At 39.2% G+C, this 27,677-nt stretch overlaps 1 protein-coding gene across 1 annotated transcript in view; it reads left to right on the forward strand.

Annotated features, from left to right (window-relative positions):
* TAF4 (TATA-box binding protein associated factor 4) overlaps positions 1-21,524 on the forward strand; it is a 39,960-nt gene extending 18,436 nt beyond the window's left edge. The window contains exons 3-16 of the mRNA XM_075720968.1: positions 2,582-2,748; positions 3,277-3,396; positions 5,149-5,268; positions 6,071-6,193; positions 7,226-7,315; positions 8,438-8,689; positions 11,309-11,453; positions 11,818-11,932; positions 12,539-12,708; positions 13,314-13,444; positions 14,085-14,210; positions 15,948-16,004; positions 16,086-16,205; positions 20,122-21,524. Of these exons, the coding sequence (XP_075577083.1) occupies positions 2,582-2,748; positions 3,277-3,396; positions 5,149-5,268; positions 6,071-6,193; positions 7,226-7,315; positions 8,438-8,689; positions 11,309-11,453; positions 11,818-11,932; positions 12,539-12,708; positions 13,314-13,444; positions 14,085-14,210; positions 15,948-16,004; positions 16,086-16,205; positions 20,122-20,289 (1,904 nt within the window). The 3' untranslated portion in view covers positions 20,290-21,524. The remainder of the gene's footprint in view (positions 1-2,581; positions 2,749-3,276; positions 3,397-5,148; positions 5,269-6,070; positions 6,194-7,225; positions 7,316-8,437; positions 8,690-11,308; positions 11,454-11,817; positions 11,933-12,538; positions 12,709-13,313; positions 13,445-14,084; positions 14,211-15,947; positions 16,005-16,085; positions 16,206-20,121) is intronic.
* Positions 21,525-27,677: the final 6,153 nt, after the last annotated feature.

Genomic DNA, 27,677 nt, shown 5'->3' on the forward strand with positions numbered 1-27,677 from the left:
CTCAGGGAGAATATTTCATTGTTCAGACATTGTGCTTGCTCTTCAGGGACAGTCAACCTTCATTCAGTGGTTGTCTCCCTTCTTTTCTCTCTTTTCTCATTCACGTTTTGGGGAGCAAAACAATGAGCTAACACTACAGGTGTCCTGAGGGTTGGTTGTGCTCTTGCAAGACGCTAATGAGTAGTGCAGACCCGTTCTTGAGCCTGATGTGTGTATTGAGCTGGAGACTGGAACAGGTAGCATGGAGCTGTGTGCTGGTACTCATATGCAAGTGAGCTGCTTTGGGTTGGCGCTTTCAAAAAAAATTTCAGTCACTTTTGCACTGCGAGAAAAGTTGAAAAACCAAACACCCTTCCCTCCTGAAACGCAACACTGGGGTTAGTATCTCTTATGTTGCTTCTGGAAGGAAAAAAATATATAACTCTTCAAAGAATTTGGATGGTACATTAGCCCTTGAAGATCCTAGGGAACCCCAAAAATGGTGAATGTTAAGAAAAAAGTTTCTTATGGGATGTCTGTGTAATTCTGTGGCATTTAAGGGCTTCTGAAAGCACAGGCATATATAGTTGCATTGGGCCTTTTCAGTTGCTAGAAACTACACGGTAACCAACAAGCCTTCGTATTTGACGTTGACTTGAAAATAGCTCCTCTAATCAGACTTCCACTGTACTGATGTTTTCAGTTATAATATTGAAGATTTCCACTGATTCAGTGTTTAGCTTCTTCAGCTGATTATTATGAGGGATGACAAAAATGGGCAATATGAGTTCATTTCCCAAGATTTGATGTTTGCACATCAGAAGAGTGTGCCAAGTTCTGTTTGTGCAGGAATGAGCTTGATGTAGTAGCAGGTCACTCTCTGTCTTTAAAATACTGAATTTCTCCAGTTTTGTCGGTAGTCCCCTCCCTGTAGCGTGAGGCTGATGGTGAGAAAGTAGTGACGGTTCTAATGAGCAGCTGACAGGATCAAGCTCTGTGTTCACTCTTGAGGTTTTTAAATTTCTTGTAAGCTGTGGTGGTGGTGTATGGCTTTGCTGTTTTAATGAAAATGCCTTCTTCCTACATAAGTTACGGGAGAAAAGACCTTTATTTTTGGGATGGCTTGAAGAAATGGATTTTTGGACTTTGACAGCTAAACTAAGAGTATTTCTACAGTCTGCAAGATTATAAATAAGCTTTCCCCCCTCCTCCTTTCTTACAGAAAAACAGTTGAGAATATTTGTTTCTAGATATAAATCTTGTCCATAGCACATTGCAGTCCCACCTGAACACTTCTAAGTCAGTTGCAAAGGAAAGTCACCTTTTTGACGTAAACTAGTTTAATGTCTCTGTGTGACTCTGCTTCATTAAAGAGAGTTAATGTAGAGAATATCAGGAAAAAATTAGGGGCAAATCAATGAATATAATCTGGTTTTCTTTTGAACTAACTCATAGAAATCAGTATTTTTTTTTTTGCGGTTTAACACAAACAGTCCAAGAAAACTGTTTAAGGCATAGTCTATAAGCATGTCAGCACTTCATCTGAATAGAAAAGCAAATAAAAGCTTGATTCTTTTGAAATAGTCATGTTCTGAGATGGCATAGACCAGATCTCCAGATATTGTTGGGGAGCGTGTATAGGCTTCTTGTTCACTGAACAACACTTAAGAAAAACTTTGATTTCAGTAGTGCCTCTTGATTTTCATGGTGAAGTTTCCTCCTGTAGTTTGTTGCTCAGAAAGGCTAACTAATTTTGAGTGCCCAGTTTGTTTCCTTAGGTGCCTTTTTCAGAGCTGATGAGATCCTGAGGCTCTCATGGACTGACTGAGGCGTGTTGAATGAATGAGCTCTTGAAAAACAGTTCATGTGGTCCAGATTCTGTTTGTGCCTTCAAGAAAGAGAGACGATCATCTGAAAATCTGCCTGTTAAAGTCTGGTTCCCTATAGCTACCCAGTGGGGTTAAGTGTATTGATCTGAGTGACTGAGCAGGGAATGACTGCCGTATTTCCCTCTCCATTTTATTTTTCTTTTGGGGTGTAACATGGCACAATGCAGTCTGTTGCAGATGCACATGAGAAAGATTATAATTTTATAGCCACTTTCATTACTAAATTTGTTATGGGAAATTAATTTAGAACTTAGACAATTCTGTTCCTGTCGATGGTGAAGCCTATGTTTGATTATATATATCTTTTTCCCCTCTTAAAGGAAAACTAACAGGAATCTTGCCTAATGACAAGATTTTCTTTTATCCGTAGTGTTTCATAAAACAAATTTCTTAGTAAAGAGCAGGTAGGATTTTTACGATTGCTAATTTTAACCTCTAGTCACATGCAATTTTTTGGTTGGGGCAAATACGACTCATTGTGTGTTCTGATGCACACCATACTGAGCATTTTGATAGAGAAAGAGTATTTATGTAACTAAGGTATTCTCTACAAGATGTGATAATGCAGCTGGGTGTTTTGCTTTTATTCTAAACCACTTTTCTTAGCTACATTAATTCCATATGTATCCAACTTAGATAAAAAACCTGAAGAAATATATTCTTTCATATCTGAAAAGGATGTATGTCTTCTTGACCAATTTCCTTTTTAACAGGCATGGTCCTTGTGCGCAGTGAGAATGGGCAGTTGCTGATGATCCCTCAACAAGCCTTGGCGCAGATGCAAGCACAGGCACATGCCCAGTCTCAGCCTCAAAATACTATGACTCCTCGTCCTGCTACACCTACGAGTGCTCCTCCAGTGCAGATATCGACAGTGCAGGTTAGTTCAGTAATTCATAGTGTTACGAACAGTAAGACTTCTTTCCTGTGAAGAATACACCAGAAAATAAGGCATGATGTTAGTGATTTGAAGAAACCATTGATCAGCCTGGTGGTATACAGGCTATACATGGCACAGGCATTGCGTTTTGTTCCTAATTCTGTTACAGTTTGGCTGTTACTCATCAAAAATATTTTTACTTAGCTGAATGGCATTAAGTTTAAAACTGTTTGATATAAAGATGACCATTCAAGACCATATATGGTTAATGTGTAGAACTCTTTTCCACAAAGAATCATTATTCTTTATAAGACTAAAAGAAAAAAAGTGGATATGGGTATATGTATACTGAGATCATCACAGTTGCATTAAGTTAAGACTAAAAATCCTTCTCACAGTTTCACAGTGGTCCAGATGTGTTCTTTTGTATCTGTAATAATGGCAACTATCCAGAAACAAAACATTAGATAAGCTAGATTCTATGTAAATTTAGGATCTAACATGTTTGGTTTTTCCCCTCTTCCCCAGGCTCCAGGAACACCTATTATTGCACGACAGGTGACACCAACTACTATTATCAAGCAAGTGTCTCAGGCTCAAACAACAGTGCAACCCACAACAACGCTACAGCGTCCTCCAGTTGTGCAAGTGAGTTTGTAGAAAAGTAACGTATACATGAGCTACATCAGTTAAGATTAGCTGAAAACCTGCTTGAGACTGCCTGAAATACAGGAAATATAATTGCTAAGTGCATGGAAGAAATATGTTTTGGATTATCCTTTCTAAAACATCTGCAGATCTCAAATTACTTTATAGTTTGGATGTATATATATAATTCTTTATATGGATATTATTATTTCGTATTATACCTATATGCATATGCATTTAAAGGTATCCTGTTCTTAGTTTGTATAATCACAGAACTGAGAAATAAAATACCTTTATGTTTTCTGCCTCGAGAAAGTGACACCAATTCCCTTTTGGATTTGGAGCTGTGATGTTATTCCTGTGATGGATCTCTAGTTCCTCCGAATTCCGCAGCAAAATTTACAATTACAAAAAAAGACTGCACTGGTAGCCTTCTCTTCTACCAGCCTTCTCCCTCTTACATGAGTCTCTGCTTTGGTCTATGTACTTAGGGAGGTTCTGATAACTCAAAGATAAATAGTGGTGTCCTAGTTTGTGGGCTCTTTTCTAATAGCCTGGCCTGTGTTAACGATAGGCTTTTTCGTAGATTTTTTTCTTTTTTTTTTGGAGGGGTGATGGTGTGAGTTTAAAACACAGTGCAAAAGTGTGAAATTCTCCACATGACTTCCAGGCAACAGTGATACAGTATGATTGCTGTCGCCTAATCTGTTTCATTGTGCTTTCTTCATCCTTTGAGTAGGCAGGATTAGAGAGTTTTAATTTAAAACATGCAGGTTTTGCTATGCATCCAGTTAACCTTTTTCCCCTCAGAAAGCCTTTGCCTATGCCAGTGATCTTTCCAGATCTAAGAGTTAATTTACCTAGCTGAGTCTCCTTAATTTGCACTGCTGTTATACTGGGGGGGGGGGGGGGGGAAGATTCCATCTGCATATTTTTTGCTGTAATGAGCATACCATGGACTTCATTTATCCTGGTTTCAAAAAATTTGACAAATTAAATCCTTTTCTCCTTTTCTGCCTCCCAAAATACCAGTGAAAGTTAGCTTTGGCAGCATTGGAGCCTCTTTTCTTGTGCATCTTTATATAGAGCAAATTTACAAATTATGTGTTAAAATTCTGAGAGTTGCTTTAGCTTGGTAAGAATTACTGTGTCTCTGATTAGTTGTCATTAGTAATTAGACTGTGTTGGAAGTCTATGAATGAACTGTGTACGTGAAAAGTTCTTGTTTACAAAGTTGATTCTTTAAAGGTGGTATTCCTACTTTGAATTACCAACTTGTCTACAAAACTAGAAAAATGGTTTGTCCCATTGTTCATCAAAAAGACCTAGATAAGACCTGAGCTTTTGTGTCCGTTGTGCCTTTTTAGAAATTCCTCCCTTTGAAAGTGGCATTTAAGGGAACAAGCAAAAAAAGCTATTGCATTCACAGAAATTTAGCAGTCATTTTAACTGTGTTTTGAAGCCACAGTGTATGAGGGTATGTTTATAGTATTATTTTGCCATTTCATTCAGTAACCAAAAATCGTGCAATTCTTAATCAACTTTTAGGATTTTGGTTTTCAATGTGTAGTGTTTTGTGCCATCTGGTGGCTCTTTCTTTCCACTGCAACAGATGGCAGATCAGTAACTTCTTTTTATAGTAGCTGTGAAAGATGTTCTACTGTCCTGTGGCTCAGTTTCTGTTTGATGGTTCGGGGAAACAGGTTTTGCTATGTTCCAAGTAAAATAATCTTATGTTTGTATGCTCCGCAGCCTCAGATTGTTCTGGGTGGTACTGCACAAACAACTACGTTGGGGACAGCAACAGCTGTACAAACTGGAACTCCTCAGAGAACAGTGCAAGGAGCAACGGCAACCTCCACTGCTGCCACAGTAAGATACTGAGTGCATTTAGAATCTTTTTTTGTTCATTCACAGATACATGTGTGCATGTATGTATAGATGTACATACATTTATATAAACATACACATAAACACAGATCAGAGTGGAGAGTAGTAAAGATGCAGGAGTTCTGTGAACTACTGGTCTTAAAAAGGTAAACTTTTAATAGAACCAGATAATTCACAAAGCGTGAACACAGGTCACTTTACTTTGACGGCTGTCAAGGCATTAATTTTGATTTTTGTAACGGTGTGTAAAGCACTCCTTTTTTTTTTTAAAAAAAAAAACCCAAACATATGAGCTGTATTTTATAGAAAATTGAATTGTTCAGCACTGCAGAGTAGAATCGGTATGAGAAGGGATAAGAAGTTGGCACCAACTCATTCAAGATGCACGTTTCCAGGACCGCACAATAGGGAGAATCCGTGCACTATGCTATGCACTAGGAAGGAGGAGCTTTGCTATTTGTTGTCCTGCTAAAACACGTATTTTCCCATACACAATGTGCCATTCTTAAAATACTTGTGTTTCCTAACATCATTAGGAATAATAATTTATTAAATTTTGATAACAAAAATGTACAATACATATGTATATATGAAGCAAAAATAATAATTTCAGTCTGATTATGTCTTAAGCGGTGAGGGACACGAATCTATAAATACTATTCTGTAGTGATGAACTAAAGAAGGACGTTATTTCTCAGAGGATAGGGTCAGATCATGTTTTAAAAAGAGTTTATCTTCCCTTCTCTGATCGTTTCCCTCCTACCCTTCTATACCCCTGTAACAGGAAACTATGGAAAATGTGAAGAAATGCAAAAACTTTCTGTCCACATTAATAAAACTGGCATCATCTGGAAAACAGTCTTCAGAGACTGCAGCTAACGTGAAAGAATTGGTACAGAACCTGCTGGTAAGAAAAGTTCATTGAAAGTTATAAGAAGCAGTATCTGGGCAAATTTAGACTCAAAGCTGAGGGGTTTTTTTTGGAGAGGAGGGAGATTATAAAATCTGAGATAAATCAAATTGAAACTTTGCTGTTCTGAACTAAAATGTATGCATAAATTTTCCTTTAAGCTTGTAAATGAGGCATTACTGCTCATATTCATGCATGAAAACATGAGTTAAATTGAAGTGCGAGTAATGTAAATGGTGACTTTAAATTCTACAGTTTATTGGTAAAGTGGTGAATAAAAAGATGACTTACGTACTTGAGGGAAGACACTACAGCTAGTGCAGTAGCTGAGTGTAGGAAAATCACAAGTTTTTACAAAAAAAGTAAGTAATATTATCTGAAGCTAATGTAAAAGCTTGACATACTTAGTATTTATAGAATGACTGCTAGTATTGCTTAGCCTAGTTGTTAGCAACCTTTAAGTTAAGGTATGGCTGTGTATTCCAGATGTTATCATGTGATAACCAGAGGTTGTCACAAGACCAAAATTTGAAGTGTATCTTCCCATGAGGGATATACATTTAGTTTTGAGACACATCTGCCTTTTGAGCATATGATGGGCACAACTTTAGTCATTTGAAATGGAGGAACTGTAGTACCTTTGGAAAAGAGAACACCAGAGATGGGGCTGCCCGGCTGTTCCGAGCAATTGATTAGGTGGCTGATTGCAGGTCACGTGAAGTATTCCTGTAGGTTCCACCTGGCTCTTTGATCTACAGCTAGGACATTCTGGTAATGGTGAGAACAACTGAAGAGGTTTCTTAAAAATGACTGAAAGAGAGGAAGAAGAAAAGGACGACTGGAACTGTCGGTCTTACTAGTTGAAATTTGTAGTAAAATTAGTTACTACCTTAAAGCTATTGATAACTAAAAATAGTGATAAAACCACTTATTTTTGATAAATTGTTAAGTCTTAATTTTTTTTTGGTGTTGAATATCTGTAAAAGTTAATTTCTACAAATTTGTTCATTTGGATTTTCTGTTTTGAAGGATGGAAAAATTGAAGCAGAAGACTTTACCAGTAGGCTGTACAGAGAACTTAATTCTTCACCTCAACCTTACCTTGTGCCTTTCCTGAAGGTAACTTGTGGTCACTAGTCCTTACATATTTCTGTGCTTATGTATCAGCAGCAATGAACACACGCACATCTTTTACCAGTATAGATGGAATTCCAAAATGGTGTAAATGGAAGTTTTAAATGGTACCTTGTTAAACTTCTGCTCCCTTAAAAATATTTCTGCCTTTTGGTTCCAATTGTTTGTTGGTATGATTCATTGGCACAGTCAACAATGTAATTTCTGCCATAGTGTCACATCGTAGCTCTTTTGAGAAATGTGAAAAGTTTTCTTTCCATGACTTACAAGCAGTTTCTTTGCATAGCACCAAACCTATGAATTGATTTATTATCTTCTTTTTAGTCTTGGAAAGAAAACAAGGGATTGAATGATACAGAAAACTGTACCTTCTGGACGAACTCATACTCTTTTGCCTGTGCTGTATACCTGTTTGTATGGATAAAAAGGAAATTTGTCACCTCTCAATAATAAATCCCATTTGTCATAAATTTTATAGTAATTGGACAAACCTCAAAATAATGTTTATTCGAACATTTATTATCTGAAAATCAGAGTACAACATCACTGTGTGGCAAGAGCATAACTCTGCTTGACTAATGTATGATTAAGGGATATAGTTGTAGGTGTGTGTTGACACTTCTGGGTTCTTAAATGCTTGTTCAACCTTGAGCTGTTCATGAGGACAAAAATTGTTACCACAAGGAAACAACTAATGTAAGAGTCTGGTAAAACACTGCGGTCTCTGTTGAGCTATTCTGAAAGCTTCACCAGTGTTCCAGTATGTCTTTTTAAGCCATCACATGTTATAGCTTGGTATATATGTAGGAACACAATTGAGGAAGGCAGCATGGGCTTGGATTGTTAAATACATACCAGGGGTTCTGGATAGGCTTGCATAACCTAGATGCCCATGATATCCAAGCTTCCACAACTAAAGGTACTGTCACTCCGTCTAGCTTTAAATATGAAGTAGCATGGTATTTCTGCGTGCATTGCTATCATGTTTTCTCAGGTGCATGCAGATTGATGCAATGGACTGCAATGCATTGCTTTTTACAATTCATGTTTCCTTGTGTGATCCAGGATTAAAATACTCAACCAAATTTTTTCATTTCCTCTTTTCAGAGGAGTTTACCTGCCTTGAGACAGTTAACACCAGACTCTGCAGCTTTCATTCAACAAAGTCAACAGCAACAGCCAACAACGCAAGCAACGATAGCAACGATTCCATCTGCAGCGGTGCTTCTGAGCTCCTCAGTTCAGCGCACAGCAGGGAAGGCAACTGCAACTGTAACGAGTACTCTCCAACAACCTGTAATCAGCCTAACTCAGCCTGCACAAGTTGGTGTTAGTAAACAAGGGCAGTCTACACCACTGGTATGTTAGCTGAAGTGCATCATCTGTTTTTGCACAGGCGGGTTTTTTTGTAATATGGTGACTTTTCTTCTTAAATTGGTGGTTTAGCTGAATCGGAGATCTTTGACCTCTTTAGAGAAACTAGCTACTAAGAAAAAAAAGTATAATTTAAAATCCATTCTTGATTAAAGTTCTATATTATTTCCTATTTTAGCACAAAATATTGGCAGATTGTCTCAATCACTGCATATCCATGAGAGAAGTGTTCTGGAGGATCTTTCATTCCCCATTTCATAAGTCTGACAACAGATTACCCCAAAACAGGAGAAAGAATAACTTTTTCAGGCCTGCACATAAACCAAATAAGAACAGTATAATGTGCAGCACCTTTTTTCCCCCTCTTCTCATAGCAAAGCAGTGTCTGAGTGTAAGCTTTTTCTAGGATGTGTATTAATTAATATACATTATTAAATTACTAGGGGTGTTTTGCTACTTAGTACTTCAGCGTTCCCTGTAGAACGTTCAACATTCATCTGAGCCCCTCTGTCCATAAAGCTTCATATAAAATGAAAAGGAGAGATCTCTTTTGTCAATCCACAATATTTTTCACTTACTTTGAGAGAAAAACTAGTGATTATATTGGTCTTACTGCCTTTATAACCTAGGTATTATAGAAAGACGTTAGGAACCTAGGGAAGGAATAAAAACTGAACATTGACTAATTAGTGCTGGATTTACAAGAAAATAATTTGGCTTTTAACTTAAATAAATATGTAAAACAGTAGCAAAAGGAGCAAAAGAAAGACTTGCAGAGTTATAGAAATAGAGCTTGCTGAGGGAACTGGGGTTGTTTAGCCTGGAAAAGAGGAGGCTGAGGGGAGACCTTATCGCTCTCTACAACTACCTGAAAGGAGGTTGTAGTGAGGTGGGTGTTGGTCTCTTCTCCCAAGTAGCTAGCGATAGGACAAGAGGAAATGGGCTTAAGCTGCGCCAGGGGAGGTTTCGACTGGAAATTAGGAAAAATTTCTTTACGGAAAGGGTGGTCAGGCATTGGAACAGGCTGCCCAGAGAGGTGGTGGAGTCCCCATCCCTGGAGGCGTTTAAAAAACGGGTAGATGTGGCACTTCGGGATATGGTTTAGTCTGGTCTACCCTTGATTAGTCTAGAGTGGGCTTGGTAGTGTAGGTTAATGGTTGGACTGGATGATCTTAAAGGTCTTTTCCAACCTAGATGATTCTATGATTCTATTCTATGATTCTAAAATAAGCAGAGTTGGTAGATTTCTTTATAGTAGTTTGAAAGTAAGTTTCTGAAAACTAGTTGAGACCAGAAGATGTGTATGCATAAATGGCTCTGACTGTAGCATTGCAATGTGACCCTGCATTCATGAGTTCACGTTCAGAAGGAGCCTGGCTGCAGTTGCCTGAGACTCAGTCTAACCTAACAATCCAATAGTACAAAGCTGCACAGCTGTAGCTTACGCTGGTTCTGGATGAAAGCAGCATTTGTAGAACCAGCTGGATTATCTTTATCATGTCTCTGTTATTTTTAGTTCTAGAGTTTGTTCAGGCAGATCTAGTTTGCCTCTGTATCTCTAATGTAGAAACCACATGTAGAAAGTTTTGACTGGACCTTTGTGTTTATAGATGTTTGTTTGGTTGGGGTTTTTTAATAGAAATAGGTTACTGATTTTAGAATCATAGAATCATTTAGGTTGGAAAAGACCTTTAAGATCATCAAGTCCCACCATTAACCTAGCACGGCCAAGTCCACCACTAAACCATGTCCCTAAGCACCACATCGACGTGTCTTTTAAATACCTCCAGGGATGGGGACTCAGCACTTCCCTGGGCAACCTGTTCCAATGCTTGACAACCCTTTCCATGAAGTTTTTCCTAATATCTACTCTAAACCTCCCCTGGCGCAGCTTGATGCCATTTCCTCTCGTCCTATTATTTGTTACTTGGGAGAAGAGACCAACACCCACCTCACTGCAGACTCCCTTCAGGTAGCTGTAGAGAGCGATAAGGTCTCCCTTGAGCCTCCTTCTCTCCAGGCTAAACAACCCCAGTTCCCTCAGCCACTCCTCGTATGGATGAATTGCTCTGGAACCTACACCAGCTTCGCTGCCCTTCTTTGGACACGCTCCAGCACCTCAATGTCTTTCTTGTAGTGAGGGGCCCAAAACTGAGTATTTGAGATGTGGCCTCACCAAGGCCAAGTACAGGGGGATGATCGCTTCTCTAGTCCTGCTGGCCACGCTATTTCTGACACAGCCCAGGGTGCTGTTGGCCACCTGGGCACACTGCTGGCTCACATTCAGCTGGCTATTGACCAATACCTCCAGGTCCTTTTCTGCTGGGCAGCTTTCCAGCCACTCTTCCCCAAGTCTGGTGTGGTTTTTTCTTTTTTTTTTTGTTGTTGTTGTATCACGGAAGGTGGAATATTAGTTTTCCTGTGAGGTATAATTTATCTAAAGAAACTTTTAAATACCTTAAAATGTGCTGATCTAGATCAATGAACGGATGTGTTAAGATCACAACTTACGAGTTGATTGTTAGGGTTTGTTCTTCTCACCTGATTCGTAGTCTTGATTATTTCTTGGATAGTTTACAGTTCTTTTTTTCTTATGATTTGCAGGTTATCCAACAGTCTCAAAAAGCAGGGGCATTGATAAGGCCTCCACAGGTAACGTTGACACAGACACCAATGGTAGCATTGCGGCAACCGCATAGTCGTATTATGCTCACTACTCCTCAAATTCAACTGAATCAACTTCAGACAGGTAAGAGGTCAAGGTATTTGGTATATGCTGTATTTGATAACATTAACTGAAGTCTGGTTTATGAATGTCAGTTCTTAAGTGCCCTGTAGCTGTATGATGGCTGTTGTACTCCTGCTAAAATCTTCAGTGCATAGTGCCACAGTGGCTGGGGATACACATATGTCAGGGCAGCGTTTACAGTCAGAGAAATTGTTTGCGTACCGGAATTGTGTGGGAGGATCCTGTTTTAGATGGGTGAAATGCTGACAGAAACTATTGAGGTGAAGTCTTTGCACCAGGCCTATTGCCATGACTACCCATGACTGGGTTGTAAATCTGAACTCACGAATTTGATGGAGTACAAATCTTGTCTGTCTTCTTGCAGTACCTGTGGTAAAACCAGCAGTATTACCTGGAAACAAAGCTATTGCCACTGTTTCGACGCAAGTAGCTGCTGCTCAGAAGAATAAACTGAAAGAACCCGGGGGAGGCTCTTTTAGGTGAGGAACCGTATGCTTATTTGTGCTTGTGCTGCCTGGGCAGCCTGCTGAACTCAATGGGAACCTTTCCGTGTACTCCAGTGGTGCTGAATCGGGCTGGGTAAACTCGCAAGAACTAGAGGTGTATTTTCTGTGGGCAGGTTTGCTACTTTTAATAAAGACTTTAACAAACAGCTGCGGGCATACTTGTGCCAGACTGGTTTTAGCATTTAGCTGGCACTAAGGATAAATACCAAACCTCACAATTCCTGCCTGGACAAGCAAATAGAATTCATTCCTTCACTCCTCCAACTCTGCTTGGGTTATTTGGATGTACAGCCTGTGTTAGTGATGAGTGCAGGTTATTATTGTTGTGTGGTAGTGATGTGTCTGGTGTTGAAACGTTACGTAAGAAAGGATCTTGAGTTAGGAAGTACAAAACTGTGAAAATACTAGAATCAAATCATGTTAGTTTTATTTTATTATATAATAAAAGCAAATAAATGCAAAAATGAAATAAAGTATTCAGGTTTACTGTGGAATTCATTATATGCAGCTGCGGTATTGTAGCAATGTGTGCAGATAAGCACTAAATGCTGTGATTATAATGAGTTTTCCTTTCTTAAGGGATGATGATGACATTAATGATGTTGCATCAATGGCTGGAGTCAACCTGTCAGAAGAAAGCGCTCGGATATTGGCAACAAACTCTGAGCTAGTGGGCACATTAACAAGGTCCTGTAAAGATGAAACCTTCCTTTTCCCGGCACCTTTACAAAGAAGGATATTAGAAATAGGTATGTTGATTTTTTTCTTGACCTTTAATAAACAAATTTCACCAGTCTTGGGTTTAATTGAAGTCATTCTCCATAGAAATTGATTTGAATGGTTTAAAGTTGCTGGAGTTGTTAACCTTTTGTATATTCTGATGCTTGTGGGCAATCATCCAGCTTCTGAAAGTAGAATAGTGTTAAAGGATAGCAAACCTATACAGTTGCCTTCTAAAATTATGGCAATTTAACATCAAAATTACTGGACCTCATTAAAATTCTGACTGTATAAACTGATAAGGTGTAACAAAAATAATGACAACTGTTTTTTAAAAAATAAATCCAGAAACACTTCTATCGTATTTACTTACTAGTTTGGAATTGACGGTAGAACAAAAAACATTCTTCAATTATTTGTTATACTGTACAATACAGGATTTATTAAGATTGTAAATTTTGTTAAGCTAATCTAAATTTTTATATGTATGCCATTTCATGTTTAATGCTTGTCTGAGAAAGAGCTGAAAGCTTTATTTTGCAAACAGCATTTACATTTCCATGACTGAGATTAGCCATGTGTTTAGCTGTATTGTAAAATCACTTTTTACCACTGACTTCTGTCCTGATCATAGGTAAAAAACATGGAATAACAGAAATCCATCCTGATGTAGTTAGCTACGTATCACATGCTACACAACAAAGACTACAAAACCTTGTGGAAAAATTATCGGAGACTGCTCAACAAAAGAATATTTCTTACAAGGTAACCGTATTTAATTGCACAAATGAAATGGCAAAATTGCACAAATTCAGCGGGCTATCATGTTGGCCATAATGCATGAGTTCAGGTGTTCATTGTTCTGTGAAGTTAGGTTGTTTATTCTCTTTGACTGATTCATCTTATATTAAAATACTAATACACATGGATGATGACTCTTCACCCTGCATATACAAAATGTTTTTAAAACAAATGCAGAGAAACTGTGCCCTCCCTTTTATTACGTCAAATGTTTAGAGTCTGAGTGATTGTACAATCAGATAGGCAGATAAAAGCACTGCTTTGAATTCTCAAGAGACTGCTATCTGACAGATATGTGTTCCTAATAGATGCAAATGCCTAAACAGTGTTTAAAAAAATGCACAGCTCTGTGAAATATGTTTGCGAGGTTAAAGCTGTGATGACACTAGTTTAGAAGTCAAAATCTGATGATTCATGGAATAGAACAAAATGCTTTTAAGAATTGTAGCTGGTTTGACTGGTGTAAATATACACTTGCTATTTGTTTGAAAAGGACAAAGTGAACATTTGAGCTTTGAATGTGTATGTTCTTCTACAGTACAGTACAAGCTAACAGCTTTGTTTTTAAGAAATGTAATGAGAAACATATTTGCCATGTTTTCAGGATGATGAAAGATACGAACAAGCAAGTGATGTTCGGGCACAGCTCAAGTTCTTTGAACAACTTGATCAAATAGAAAAGCAGCGTAAAGATGAACAAGAAAGGGAAATTTTAATGCGTGCAGCAAAGGCAAGTGCTTGGATTTCACACGCGTTTGCAACGTGTCATTTTTGACGTCAAAACTGCAGAGTTTCTCCTCATTCTAAAACACTTGCAATGAAGGGGAAGACTAATCTTCAAAGATGGAGCTTGATGAATTTGTTCTTTAGCTAGAGCTCTGTTCTGCTTTTCATGGTAAAGCACGTGAGACAGCTTCTTTGCCAGTCTTATTGCATTTTCTCAAATTAAAGTAGGTCTTAAAACTTAGTTTTTGCACTTCGCTTTGTGAAAAAGATGACTTGTATAGCTTGGTGGTACTCTTAAATGGAATAGAGAGGTTACAGGTGTCTTGGACACTAGAAATAGAATTCAGAAAGATTTTTACAAGTTGGAGAAATACAATAAACAGGAAGCAGTTGATGTAAGCACAAATGTAAGCATTATTGTGGTTTTACTCAGCGACCCGAATATAAGATAGACATGACTAACTAGGCAGGAGAGCTCTAGTAATAATTCACAAAACAACCTAAGGTTTCTGTTGGGTTTGTGATCTAGTATGAGTTGATAATGTCAAAATCCGATTTTTTTAGTGCAGTGTTCGCATGTAAGTTCTGAACTAACACCTTCACTTCAGTTGGTTCCTGTTAGACCTGAGCTGGAATACTCTATCCAGTCTTCGGGCCTTACACCAAGTAGACTGCAGAAGGAAAGCAATTTAAAGGTCTAGAAAATGTGCCCTATGAAGTAAGATTAGAGAGTAAATCCATTTACTTCAGAAAAGGCTGGGGTGAGACATAAGTCTTCATAACTGTGTTTTGCATATTCATATAATTCTCTGTGTTTGTGCCTAAAGCGTAGCAGGGAAGACATAGGTTAATCATTATGAAAAGCTTAACATTTTAAGGGTACTTGAGCATTGAATTAAAATAATTTATTTTGTTATTGGTGTAAAGAATGTATGGGATTGACAACAGTCAGGATCTGTTTGAATATAGTTAGTGTTGCCTGTGTGAGAGCATGGATGAAAGACTGTCTTGAAGTTCTTCCTGTTTTCTGTTTGTTGACTTCTTGGAAAAAACAAGAACCTAAGAGAAGCGATATATGTAGCAAAAAAAAAAAAAAAAAAAAAAAAAGGCAAATGTGTGTTAATAGCATTAGATAATAAAGCTTGCTGGAATTACACGTTCTGTTACCTTTAAAAATGTGATACGTACAAGTAATGGTAGGTGCCTACGTGAAATGAGCAATTGCTAATGTAAATGGTCTGTTGGTCAGTTAGCTGCAGTTTGTTCAAATGCGAGTCTGACTTGTATGTGTAGGTGCAGCAGAAAGGTATGTTCTTAGTAAGCGTGTAGTTACACAGCAAGGGGGATCTTTTCCAAAAAGTATAGGTCTGATTCCTTTTTCCATACGCAAAGCCTGTGTCTTTCAGTTCACAGATCTGTGTAATTTGCGTCTTGTAATGGTTTTGTTTAAGGCATAAATGCTTAGCTATTCCTTTGCTATTTTTAACAAAGCTGAAAGAGGGAATGCTTTTCCAAAAATAGATACTTGAAACTAGGAAATGGAAAACTGCTTTTAATTTCTAAAAATGATTTTCCCCTGTTGCCCTCTCTGGGAGTGGTAGGTATTCTCTACTTCCTGCTGAAGTTTAAAAAAAACTTTCATATGCTATGTAAAACTTACAATCTTTAACTGCTTTTGTAACTGAATTAATTTTTCTTTCTTTTTCTCCAATCATTCCGTGTTCATCCTTTATCAACATAGTCTCGATCTCGACAAGAAGATCCAGAACAGCTTAGGTTGAAACAGAAGGCCAAGGAGGTGAGTGTTCACCTTAACATGAACTTTTATTTTGGAAATTGAAAGAAAAATTATTAACTGTACTTGTTCTGGCAAATGCAGATGCAGCAACAAGAGCTAGCACAGATGAGACAGAGGGATGCCAACTTGACTGCATTAGCTGCAATCGGTCCCAGAAAGAAAAGGAAAGTAGATTCACCGGGATCTGGATCAGGGACAGAGGTACAGTGTCACTGTAATCTTTGGTTTCGTTGTGTTAGCCTCTGTAAAAATCTTTCTGTTCAGAGCTTTTTCCCTCATTTGTGGAAGCTTTCTGAGCGACAGAAGTGTATTGTGTTCAGATTTGCTTGCTCCAGGGCCACAATTTTTGGCATCTGTGTAGTGGCATAGGGAATAAAATTTGAGTTGTCATTCCTTGATTCATGGAACCTGAGGAATGTTAGAAATGCCATCGCTGTTCTCTCAAGTCTCTGCTTTTTTGGACCTCCATAGTTTTGGGAAGAGATTGTAGTGGTTGTACAACTGTGGTTGTAGCCAATCTAACTAAGTAAGAGTGCGGGGTAATGCCGCTGAGGTAGGTGTGGTGGTAGAATTGAATCGCTGCTAAATTTGACAGCAGGATCTTCAGATTATAAGCACTTGCCTAATTTCTTTCTTCAGCTGTTGATTGGCCTTAGTTTTAGCATCTCTACAGCAGACAGTTTGACCAGTTCCATCTGATTATGATGTTCTCGCATCTCTTGTATATTCTGCTGTTTAATTTGGCCTTTCAAAAATTTCTCTGCAGACTAATTATCAGTATGCTCAGTATCTGATTAGTTTAATGTTAATTTAAATTCAAGTAGCTTGGTAGACTGTCTGCTGTATTTCTAAACAAGTTAATAAACATGAAATGGTATAAAATTGCTTTCTGCATGGAAGACATTCAATGTGGGATTTCTCTAGTGTTTAAAAAGGACAAAATCTTCTTGAAACTTGTCATTTACAGAGCCAAAAGCTCTCTTCATAGTTTGAGGATTTTTCCTTGCAGAGTTTTGTGTTTGATAGCAAGTGACGGGATAGTAATAGTTTAATAATTCTGTTTATTACTCCCTGAGCATTCCAAATGTTTAGTACTAAAGCGTTTACACTCTAGAAAAGCCTTGTTTCAAAAGAATTCACCTTGTTTTATACTGAACTGCTAGAAGCAATAATTCACATATGCTTCATATAAAATGTTAGAGAACAATCTGAATACTAGTAAATGTTATTTATAAAAAAACCAAGCTTCTTGAGCATTGTTTAAAGGAATTTTGAGTTTTGAAATTTACTAAAATGCCCGTTACTGATAATAAGACCTATTTTTATATAAGTGAACAAATTACTGTATTAGAACTTTATAAATGTGGTTTAAAATTATAAAAATTGTGGAGTGTGGCACTTTTACAAAGACAGATGTGTATATAAATGAAGTCATCTCTGAGGAATATGCTGAAGTATCTCATACAGCGTTAATGTTGGCATTGCTTACTTATGCATGCTCAACTGTGCAACATTAATAGTCTGTTAATGTCACTTAGGTTATGGAATGTATTTTACATCTACTGTGAACACTTGTTTGTATTCATGTAAATCTGACTAATTTAGTTATCCTAGATTAATCACTTACTGGTTAACCAATTAACTACAGGTTCCCTGGAAATCTAATCTTTTTGTCTGTTTAATTAAGAACCAGCTGCTTTTGATCTGGTAGACTCACAGCTGTGCTTTTGCTGCTGTGTCACTTGACATTTTTAAATTGAGCTCCGCTTGTCACCATTTGTATGCAGTTTGTAGTTAAGGCATATTACACGAAGTGTGGAAAATAAGGTTTGTCGTTACTTAGACACAGATTTGTAAATGTAAGCTTTTGATGTCTAGGAATGCTGAATCTTAATTGCATGTAAAATCACTTCTAAGTAGTAGTTGTACTGTTTTGTTTCAAAACTTAACAAAACAGGTTGCTGTCAGTTTTAGTTTTATGTCCACATGGTTTTATTGAAAGTTACCAAAAAGCTTCCTAACTTATTCCATCTTACAGGAGTAGCATAGTTCTGTGTCTTTAAAGACTCCTGAAATTTTACCTTTGCATTTAAAGTATTATGAAGTATTATAGTCTACATAATAAAATGAGGCTTGAGCTCCTACTAAGGAATATTTAAAAACCAAAACCTAAAAGCACTTCCAACCATTCTTTCTATTGTCTTGTTAGTAGTCATATATATATGTACTTGGTAAAATTTAGTTAGCATCCGATGCTCTCCTGCATCTTCTCATTTCCATTGAAGTTGATGGAAATTAGGCACCTAAGTTGTGCAAGTGCCTTAAAATACCCCTTTGAAAATCCAGCCTTTAAACTGTTCTAACTACAGGATTTCGATGATTTGATGCTTGCTGGTTCAACAGGTAACTTGCTTGAGAAACAAAAGTGTGACTTCACTGTTAGCAGTGTGGTGAAGCAAGGTCACCTGCACTGCACGCAGTATACTACTAACGCAGAGATGGTAATTTCCAGCACAAGTTTAGATTGGTTTCTGAATCAATAATGTACACTTCATAAATATACTACTTTTACATGCGGAGAGGACTGTATTAGCGTGAGCCTCAGCAGCTTATTCACATGGGTTTTGCACTACTCTAAATCTTGGCTTTTCTCAAGTCTGGGGTATTCTTATTTAAACAGTCTTTTAAAATTCTCCAAACTCTTGGGCAGATAAATCTTTACTCACCAGTGAAGTTTGTTTGGACCTTCTGGTGTCACTAAGTATTGAAGTGCTATTTGAAAAGAAAACATTCTAGTAAATTAAATTGGAGGAAAGAATCCATAGATAAGCCACAGAAACGTAACTGGTTCCCAGTCACTCAGGACACCTTCATTATTTACATAAATACACAAAGAGCAAGGTATCGGCAACAGGCAACTTGCCTAAAAGATTCCTGACTTTAAAATTTGAGGTGAAAGTTGGCTTTTTGGTCTCTGCGTGCCATCTGCTGGTGGCTGCGCCTTACTGCTGCCGTAGGCGAGGAGGAGCAGGGAGGCTGCTTCCAGAGCCTCGCTGCTCTTCAGCTATGCGTGTTGGACCGTGCCCTTCTGCCAGCATCAAGCCAGCCTGCACCCCTCTTACTACTGAAAAAGTTTCTGGTGCACGGGCACCGGGTGTGATCAAATCCCAGTCTTCACTGGAAGAGGCACCTTGTTACTGGATGGCGTTATGCCAATTATGATGGCTGATGACTTTAAAGCGCTCCAGGATTTCCTTGCTTGTGTAAAGGAAAGCATAACAGTCATGGAAGAGTTGCATTAACTGTTTGTATCCTATCAGAACTGTGTTTTCTACAAGGGAAAATGCGTTGGAGTTAGCCCCAGCAGACTTGCTTTATAACTCACCACGCAGCGTACATCTAAACAGCTGAGGGATGTGGGTATCTCTAAAGATATCGAATGGGTTTTTTCCTCCTTTTTTTTTTTTTTAAGTGACAAATATAATATGCTACTTGTTCTTCTTGCCAGTTTGTGTGGAAGACTACTAGTGTGTACCAGAAGGATAAGTGTTGCTGAATGATAGAGGAGAATTCAGAGATCATTAGAGAATGTCTGACTGTGTCTAGGATAGCTACTTCTTAATATAATCCTGAGCTAGGTTACAGCTGTTGGCACCAAAACGAGAGCTCATGGCACCCTACTGTGAAGATGAGGGGGGACCTAGGACATTATTCAAGACCTTTCATGGTCCAGGGGGATAGGACTGCTCCCCAGGTCTTCAAGAACTCCTGGGCTACCCTTGGGATCTGTATGCTGACATTGTGAAGAATACTGTCCCTTCTGTTTGTTTTGGTTGTTGGGATTGCCTCTTATTAGTGCCTTCCTAAAGATAAGAGCAGTGCTTTGGTTTTTTTTTTTTTTGTCTGTATTAAATGTCACTGAAAACTTCTGATTGTTCAACTATTATTTATAAATAAGAATTTAAAAGAAATCTCTGATCTGGTAGCATACAACATGCTATTTGATAGCTTCCTGTATGTAGTCACTTAGTTCTTACCTCACATGTTTTCTCTGAAAAGTTTTGGAATACCTGGGGGCACTGACATGTTCTGATTTGTCTGTTCTTCTCATTTCCAGGGATCTGGTTCAAGTGCAGCAGTCCCAGGCAGCTCTGGAGTTGGAACAACCAGACAGTTTACGCGACAAAGGATAACGCGGGTGAACCTCAGGGACCTCATATTTTGTTTAGAAAATGAGCGAGAGACAAGCCATTCACTATTGCTATATAAAGCATTCCTTAAGTAAAATGGAAAAGATCAAGGTATTTTTGACGGAGAGACGCCTGAGGACATTTTTTATATATTTGCAAATTACGCCTTTTTGTAACAAGCAAATGGGATATTGTTTAAAAAACAACCACCTCTTTACATGGAACAGTTTTATATTCCTGTTTATAAATAAACTCTTCAGTATAAGAGAAATACATTTCTGTAACAGTGAGATACTTACAAGGCCTGTGGATACTATAAAAGGACAATTAAATTTTAACTCATCTCTTGATTGAGTGGCCTTCTTGCCAAACAAGCCATATATAAAGACTGATGGAATCGTTTAGCAAATAACTAGCTACCCTTTGTCAGCCCTGTAGCAGTTTCGACATTAATTGTGCATTTTAGTTCCGTTTTATTCAACTAAATCAATTATATAGGCATATGTCTACAGCAGATGACCTCATTTCATTTCGCTTTTTTTTTAAACAGTCAGTTAGCAAAGCAAACTGATTTTTTAAGAATATTTATCTTTCCCCAAATGTTCAAAATCTAGAGGGATATACAGTTAATTTTAAACATAACCTCAATTTTAATCACATTATTGCTTATTAGAGGCCCTGAAATCCCATAAAGGAGGGTTACTTCTGAATGTTTTAGCAGCATCTGTAAAAATGCATTTTATTTGCTATAGTTTGTAAAGCTGTAAAGTTAAAAAAGGAAAAAAAGGAAAAAAAGAGAAACCTTTTCAGCATAAATATATTTTACTTGCACTGTGTTTTTTAGCTAAAGTGAAAGCTTAGATTAAATAAAATCAAAGTTGAGAGGAATCATCAAAAGACTGTTTCTCAGTGTGAATCAAGTGTTGAAAAATGGTTGGTGTATTTTGTCAGTAATTGTACATAATTTTTGGCACATAACATAAAAATGGCTATGTAAACTATAATTATTTTGCTAAAAGACTGTATGCAAGCTGTGGGCCTACTTTAAAGATGTCCAGAGCAAAGTCCCTTCTTTGTACCTATTTTTTTATTACAAATATACTAATTGGTTCTTTATATTTTCAGAGGTTATTGTATTAAATTGTCTATTGATAGTACTTTTATGACTGTAAATACTTTGGCTTTCTTTGTGTGAACTCTCATGGTAGAATTTAACTCTCTTGCGTGTAAACTGAATGCTGATCAGTATTTTTATCAACACCTGACAACTGTTACACCCCTTTTATTTTGTCTTTTAGGAAATCCTGTCTTTCCATTTTTTTTCATGTAAATTTTGCACAGTTACTTGTTCATATGTAAATATTTTACTTTCAAAAATGAAGTTTTTAATTGCTATTGTTTTATATAGGATTGAAAGAAAATTAACTCCTTTATTAAAAACAAATTTATCTGTATTTGCTAATGTATTTTTCTCTCTAAATCTTTTCTCTTCTTGGATTTATTTTTCTTGGTACAGTAAAAGATTAGTCTACCTGAGGGGATGCTGTTTCCTAAAGATGCACTTTGGGTTTTTTTTATATTGTTTTGTTTTGTCAGTGTTTTGGAGGTATGTAACTTTATGAATCTTGACATTTCATTGTTGTCTTAGGGTTCTTGGACAAACATCAATGGATAGCAGGTTTTGTTTTGTTTGTTTTTTAAGCGGGGAAGGTTTCTGAAGAGGTCTTAAAAGTATTTTGGTTTTGTCTAGTGAAGGTTTAATAAACCACCCTCTCCTTGAGAGCAACCTACTCCCTCAAACACAATTAACTGCGATAGTTTTGAGAAGGTGGTGTGATATAAAACACAGGATTTGGAGCACAACTATGAAAGAATATAATCAGGGACACACTTTTGATTATTAATGTGAAAATCTGAGAAGGTGTATTTCTGATGCTTTGTACTGAATGTTTAGCTTTTTTGGGTTTTTTTTTTTGTTGCAGGTTGTTTTTTTTTTTTTTTTAATTCCCCCTCTCATGGGCAACTTAAAAAATAGTAACTCACAATGGTGAGAGCCTAATTCTGCTATTAGATTAATAGAAAAATCCCATTAATTTGATAATTATTTCTTGCATACAGACAAATCTATCTACAGGCTGCTTCACCAAGCACACTACTGCAGAACTGGCACTCAGCCCGGCACTGCCTTGGTCCACGTGAAGGAGACCGGTTGTCTCTCTGAAAAAACGGATTAGCTCCTGAAGCGACGTACTCGCCTGACACCGTGTGTGACGCTTACTTGAAGATTTGAATTGTTTGTAAACTCCAAACTGTCTTTCAAGTTGTGTAATGTTATTAAGTGGAAAGAAACTACTTTGACTTTTGGCCAAAACATTGTCATAGCCTTCCTTTAATTGTAACAAGCGTTGGTTGTAAATGTTAATCGCCACTGGCCGCCCAGTGACCGAGCACAGTATCTGCAAAGCGGTGGCAGGTAAGTTGGGAAGAAGCTGACCTTCAGGTGTTTCAGGTGACCTTCCAATAGCAAGCTGGGGGTAAGACATGTTTGAAAAATTCAAGTTATTGCATGATGTGCTGTAATTTGCAGTCCCTCTTCAGTAGAGGTAGTAGCTTAGAAATGTACCAAGGAGAGGCCAAGGGACTTGGGAGGAGGGAGAGATCTGCAAGACCATAGCTCTTGGTTTTTAAATAACATGGTTTTTTAAGTGCATGGGCAGCCCTTCACTCCATATAATTTTTCTCAGCTTTTAAAAGTTCCCGTTCTTTTAGTCTGAAAAGCTGGTAGTGTCCATCTCCCTTCAGTAGTTCAAATTCATGTAATTTTTGACTGGGATATTGGCACTTTATTGTTGATGCTGGAGTGAACAATGCCTCATGTGGCCATTGGCATACTTCTGAGGAGATGTTCTCATGGCGGATCAGTTGTTGACCTTGTGGTTTGGGTTTGTTGGTTGTTTTTTTTTTTTTTTTTAAAAGATAAAAATGGTAACTATTTTTGAAGTGGCTGCAAAGCTTTACATTTCGGAGCGAAGTCGTGACTGAGGAGGGGTGGCATTTACAGGGCAATGCGTGTCTACAGCAGCACTTCTCTTGTGCTTAGTGACCTGTAAAGAGAGAAACCGATTCTTTTCTGGCCCCTAAGCTCGCACAGCTCCACCAAAGAGTGAGGGTTAACGTGCAAGGGAATTCACTGCCTCTTCGCCCTCTTCATCCAAAGAGGGATTCAACTTCTTTGTAGCACCCTCAAAACCGGAGGTGCGTGCATTGAAGATTGCCACAGCTGGGAGGCTCTCCCTGTGTGTGAGTCTCTGATGTTTTATTACACTTTTTTTTTGTCACGTTCAGCCCCGTGTCAGGGACAGGTTGCTTCTCTCTTGCCTGTAAGTTTGCCAGCATTTGTGTGCGTGACCTAGAGGTGGGCTCTCTACCCTGTCTTACAGAAGTCTTGATGTGTCTCTATTTTTAATGCCTTTGATTAGATAATGCATAGCTGTAATGTTCCTGAACTATTGATATTGTTCCTTTTCTAGCACAAAAATTCAGCAGAACAAATAGGATATTATAAGGCACTCTGAATTCAGCCAGTTCGTTGTATTTCACAGGTGTATAATTAGATATGTTTTCAGGGAACCTATTGAAATACATAGATGCATGCATGAACGCTCTGATAAATGCCATCAAATTCACAGTAATAAAGACTTTATTGGAGATTTTAATCTGATCCAAGAAGTTTCCCCATATTTCCGAGATTGTCTAAATTACAAACAAGGGTATGAGAAGTCTAATGCAATGATAATTTTAACCATTTTCTTATGTTTACAGTTATTTGTCCATCTGCAGAGAGGAGTCTTAACTTTTGGGGTAAGTCGGGTAGGACGGCAGCTTGGTTGGGTACACAGTCGAGGTGACAGTTTCGGCAGTAGGGTTTCCCTGGAGTGTGTGTGTAGACCACATGTCCAGGTAAGCGTGCAAGCCGTTACGCTTGCGAGTTCATGCTGGAGGGGTCCCTTCTTTAAATACTTCCAGCGTTTGTGTGAGGATTTTTACACATCAGTGCTTTAGGCAAGTGCAGGTCAACCTGCTGCATTAAAATAATGGTATGAAGTGTGGAGAGGAAAAGCTTTAGGTACTACATGTTGATCCTAATCTTTAGATTTTTGGAAATGTCATGCAAGCAGCACTGTGTATAAGACTGGCTTCTCAGTATTTTGGGATATTTTTTTAGCAAGTGACGTTTCCCTGTTTGTGAAAGTTGCCAGGCTGATAAATTTGGGAGGTATTTGTTTGTTGAAGGGATAAATGGGGAGGGCAGCACGTTAACGCCTGCTCTGCCTTGCTGACCTGCCTTTAATTTGCCCAACACGTGCCGCCTCTGTAGGCAAGTGTCCAAGTCCTTCCGGTTAGAATATCCCGCAGGCTGCAAATTTGGGCTGTACTTCAAACTGCATTTTAATAGCGCAGATCTGTTCTCCCCCTGCAAAGCTGCTATGGCCAAAACCTGCTCTCTCAACTCTCTCATCGCCATCCCGGGCATGGTTTGCACCGGAGACCAGGAGGGGTGAGCCAGGATTCCTTTATTTTGTGTCGTGGTGTTATTACCCAGTGACATACTGGGCTGTGAGAAAGGGAATAAGTTTTTTTTAAAACTTACTTTTAGGAATTCAGTCATGGTCCTTGTATTCCTGTGGCTCCCGAGAGAAACTTGCTCCGTGCTGCCGCAGACGTGGGAGTGCGAGCGGGAGCTCTGGGTGCGCTGGGGAGAGGCTTCGCACTTCGTAGCCGCTACCTGATTGTACAACTCCGAGTTGTTGGAACTCTCGGGACAGTTTTTCCACAGCCGAGACACAGGCCTGTAGGGAGGAAGAGATACTTTCTTCGTATTCCCGGAGTCGGCTGGCCACTTCATCCACCGCTGGTGCCCCGTCATCTTTCCAGGCCAGTACATCATCACCTGGCTGCTCCAATGCGGGGATAACGTGGCTGCTCCGATGCGGGGATAACGGGGCCGGTAGCCTGGATTTAGAGGGTAAGGAAGCCAAGCAGCTGGGATCCCTTTCTAGGGAAGGGGGCATTGACAAAGCAATTGGAAAAGGGGCAAAAATGCTCAGCCTCTGGTTGGTGCTAGTGTGCTAGTTTTTCTGTTCTGCTACTTCAGCAATAGGTTTCCTCATGAAACACGGTGTATTTTCCCTTTGTTTTCCTGCTCGGCTTATTTACTGTTATTTTCTGTAAGGAGCTGGGTTGCACCCTGTTTGGTTTCCTCCTGGGAGTTTCCCTGTTCTGAAGTCAATAGACAACTTGTACAAACAACACAAGCAGCGTTTGGTCTGTGATAGGTACCACGCTTCTGTAAAAGTACTGAATAAATGCATAACAAATCTCGCTTTTACTGCACTGTAGAAGTACTGTATGGTTTCACTTGAGCACTTATGTACTTTTCAATCCAATAACAAAATTAAGTTGCCAAAAAAAAAAAAAGTTGCAAGTGCTTTCTAGTTTACCGTGATGCATTTGTGCTCTAATTTCAAGCAAACACATTGGAGCGTTGCCCAATTATTGCAGATTGGGCTTTGAAGAACAACATATCTGATTTCCCAGGAGACCAACGCGGTGATGTTTAGATACAGCCTCTTTAAGAAAAAATGAAAATCCTAATGTCACCTCAGGCGGGTCACCGTTTAGCACCCAGGCTGCTTTACTCCACTTTGAGAGGGACAAGGGAAAAATCTGGGGAAGTCGTGGGTAAGGCCCTTCACCTAGAGGTGGAGTTGGTGGGACTGATCATTTGTATTTGAGAAATGAGAGCTGTCAAGTGCCTAGAGAAAAAAAAAAATTGGATGTTCTCACTCTTTTCATACTGATGCACTGCAGTGGTGTGTCGTTAGATGTTGTGGCTTTTTTTCCCTTCGTATAGTAGCTTTTCTTTGTCCTTATTCTTCTTGAATGGTGGGAATATGTTTTATATGTGTATGCTTATTCTTGATGCAGGTATTTTAGGATCCCTGTTGGAGCACAGCTCTAAAATAGTTGTGTTGGCAGAGCTGAGAGTGCTGGTGGAGGGGAGCACCGTTCCCATCCAGCTCTCCTCCCCCAGATCCCAGCGGAGGTCTGTCCCTGCAAGGCCAGTTGTGCTGCGGCTTGAACTCAGCAAAGCTCCCCCAAACTCCTCAGTTCCCTGACTGAGGGCTTGGGTGGGTAGTGGTGAGAGCGGGAGCTGATGGCTGGGGAGGAGGGAATGAGAGCCTTGCCCTCTCCCCAGCCCCGTACCCCCGCAGCAGACCGGGCAGCTGAGACGCCAGGCAGCACGCGGGGATGGGCGAGCTGGAAGCTCTGCGCCGCTTCGCCCTGCGGGAACGTGCCTGAAGCTGCCTGTAAATTTCAAAAATAAATTAAAAAAAAAATAGCTGAACCAGGTACCTGGTACCTACGCGACACAAGGCAGGTCTGCGCGAGCATCCCCCGTCTCCTTGGCAACGGCAGCGGGCAGGGAGCGTGGGCAGGGCTGTGCGTGATGGGCGAGCGGGGCCGGCCCGGCAGCAGCTGTGGAGAGGGCTCACCCCCCCAGGGCCAGCAGCGCACCCCGAGGCGTGAACTTGGCCATTTTATAGGCTTGGACGCATTCTTCCGTGGGATTATGAAGTTGCTTTGCCAACGTGGAGGAAGGTCCTAGGTGCTGCGTGACCCTGGGCTCTTCATGGCGTGGGCTGCACCCCGCTCCCAGCCTGCTTGATGTATTTACATACATATACATACACTGGACGGATGATCTTAGAGGTCCTTTCCAATCTTAATCATTCCTAGCTTTTACTTTTGTTAAAAATAATCCAGCCACGAAGCCAAGAAACATGAAATTGCTACTCTCCCCTTAATTGCTTTAGTGGTGGACTTGGTAGTGTAGGTTAATGGTTGGACTGGAAGATCTTAAAGGGCTTTTCCAACCTGAACGATTCTATGATGCTATATATATTTAATACATATTTATATATAAATACATGCATACACACACTTATGTATATATGAAAATAAACCCGTCTGCTTTATGTGTACAAAAGCCTCTGCAGGGCAGCTCCCCGGTGCCCGCGGTGGGGCCGGCTCTGTGACCCAGCAGGTCTCCCGTGTCTCTGGTCCCGCCTAAAGCTGGTTTTGCAGAATCGGGGAGCGTAAGCTGTCACCCAAAGCTGCTTAGGGGTGTAAGAGGGAATTGTTTTGTAATTGTGCAGCAAGGTGTGTAAGAGGGAATTGTTTTGTAATTGTGCAGCAAGGAGCCTCTCGGATGTTTCATCCTGCGCATGAAAGCTGTGCAACGGGATGCTCACTCTGAGGATGGGGATCCTAATAGCTACTCCAAGGAAAGCTACTGGTTTGGGTTTTTTCGCCCCTCTGTATCCAGTGAGCATTTCTGTTGGAGAGAATTTTGTGGCTGTATTTGGAAAGGGGGTGGGGGGGAGGAAGTGTGAGAAGCTGAGGGGAAAAAAAAAAAAAA

The sequence above is a fragment of the Pelecanus crispus genome, chromosome 14 (genome assembly GCF_030463565.1).
Source record: "Pelecanus crispus isolate bPelCri1 chromosome 14, bPelCri1.pri, whole genome shotgun sequence".
NCBI classification, from domain to species: Eukaryota; Metazoa; Chordata; class Aves; order Pelecaniformes; family Pelecanidae; genus Pelecanus; species Pelecanus crispus.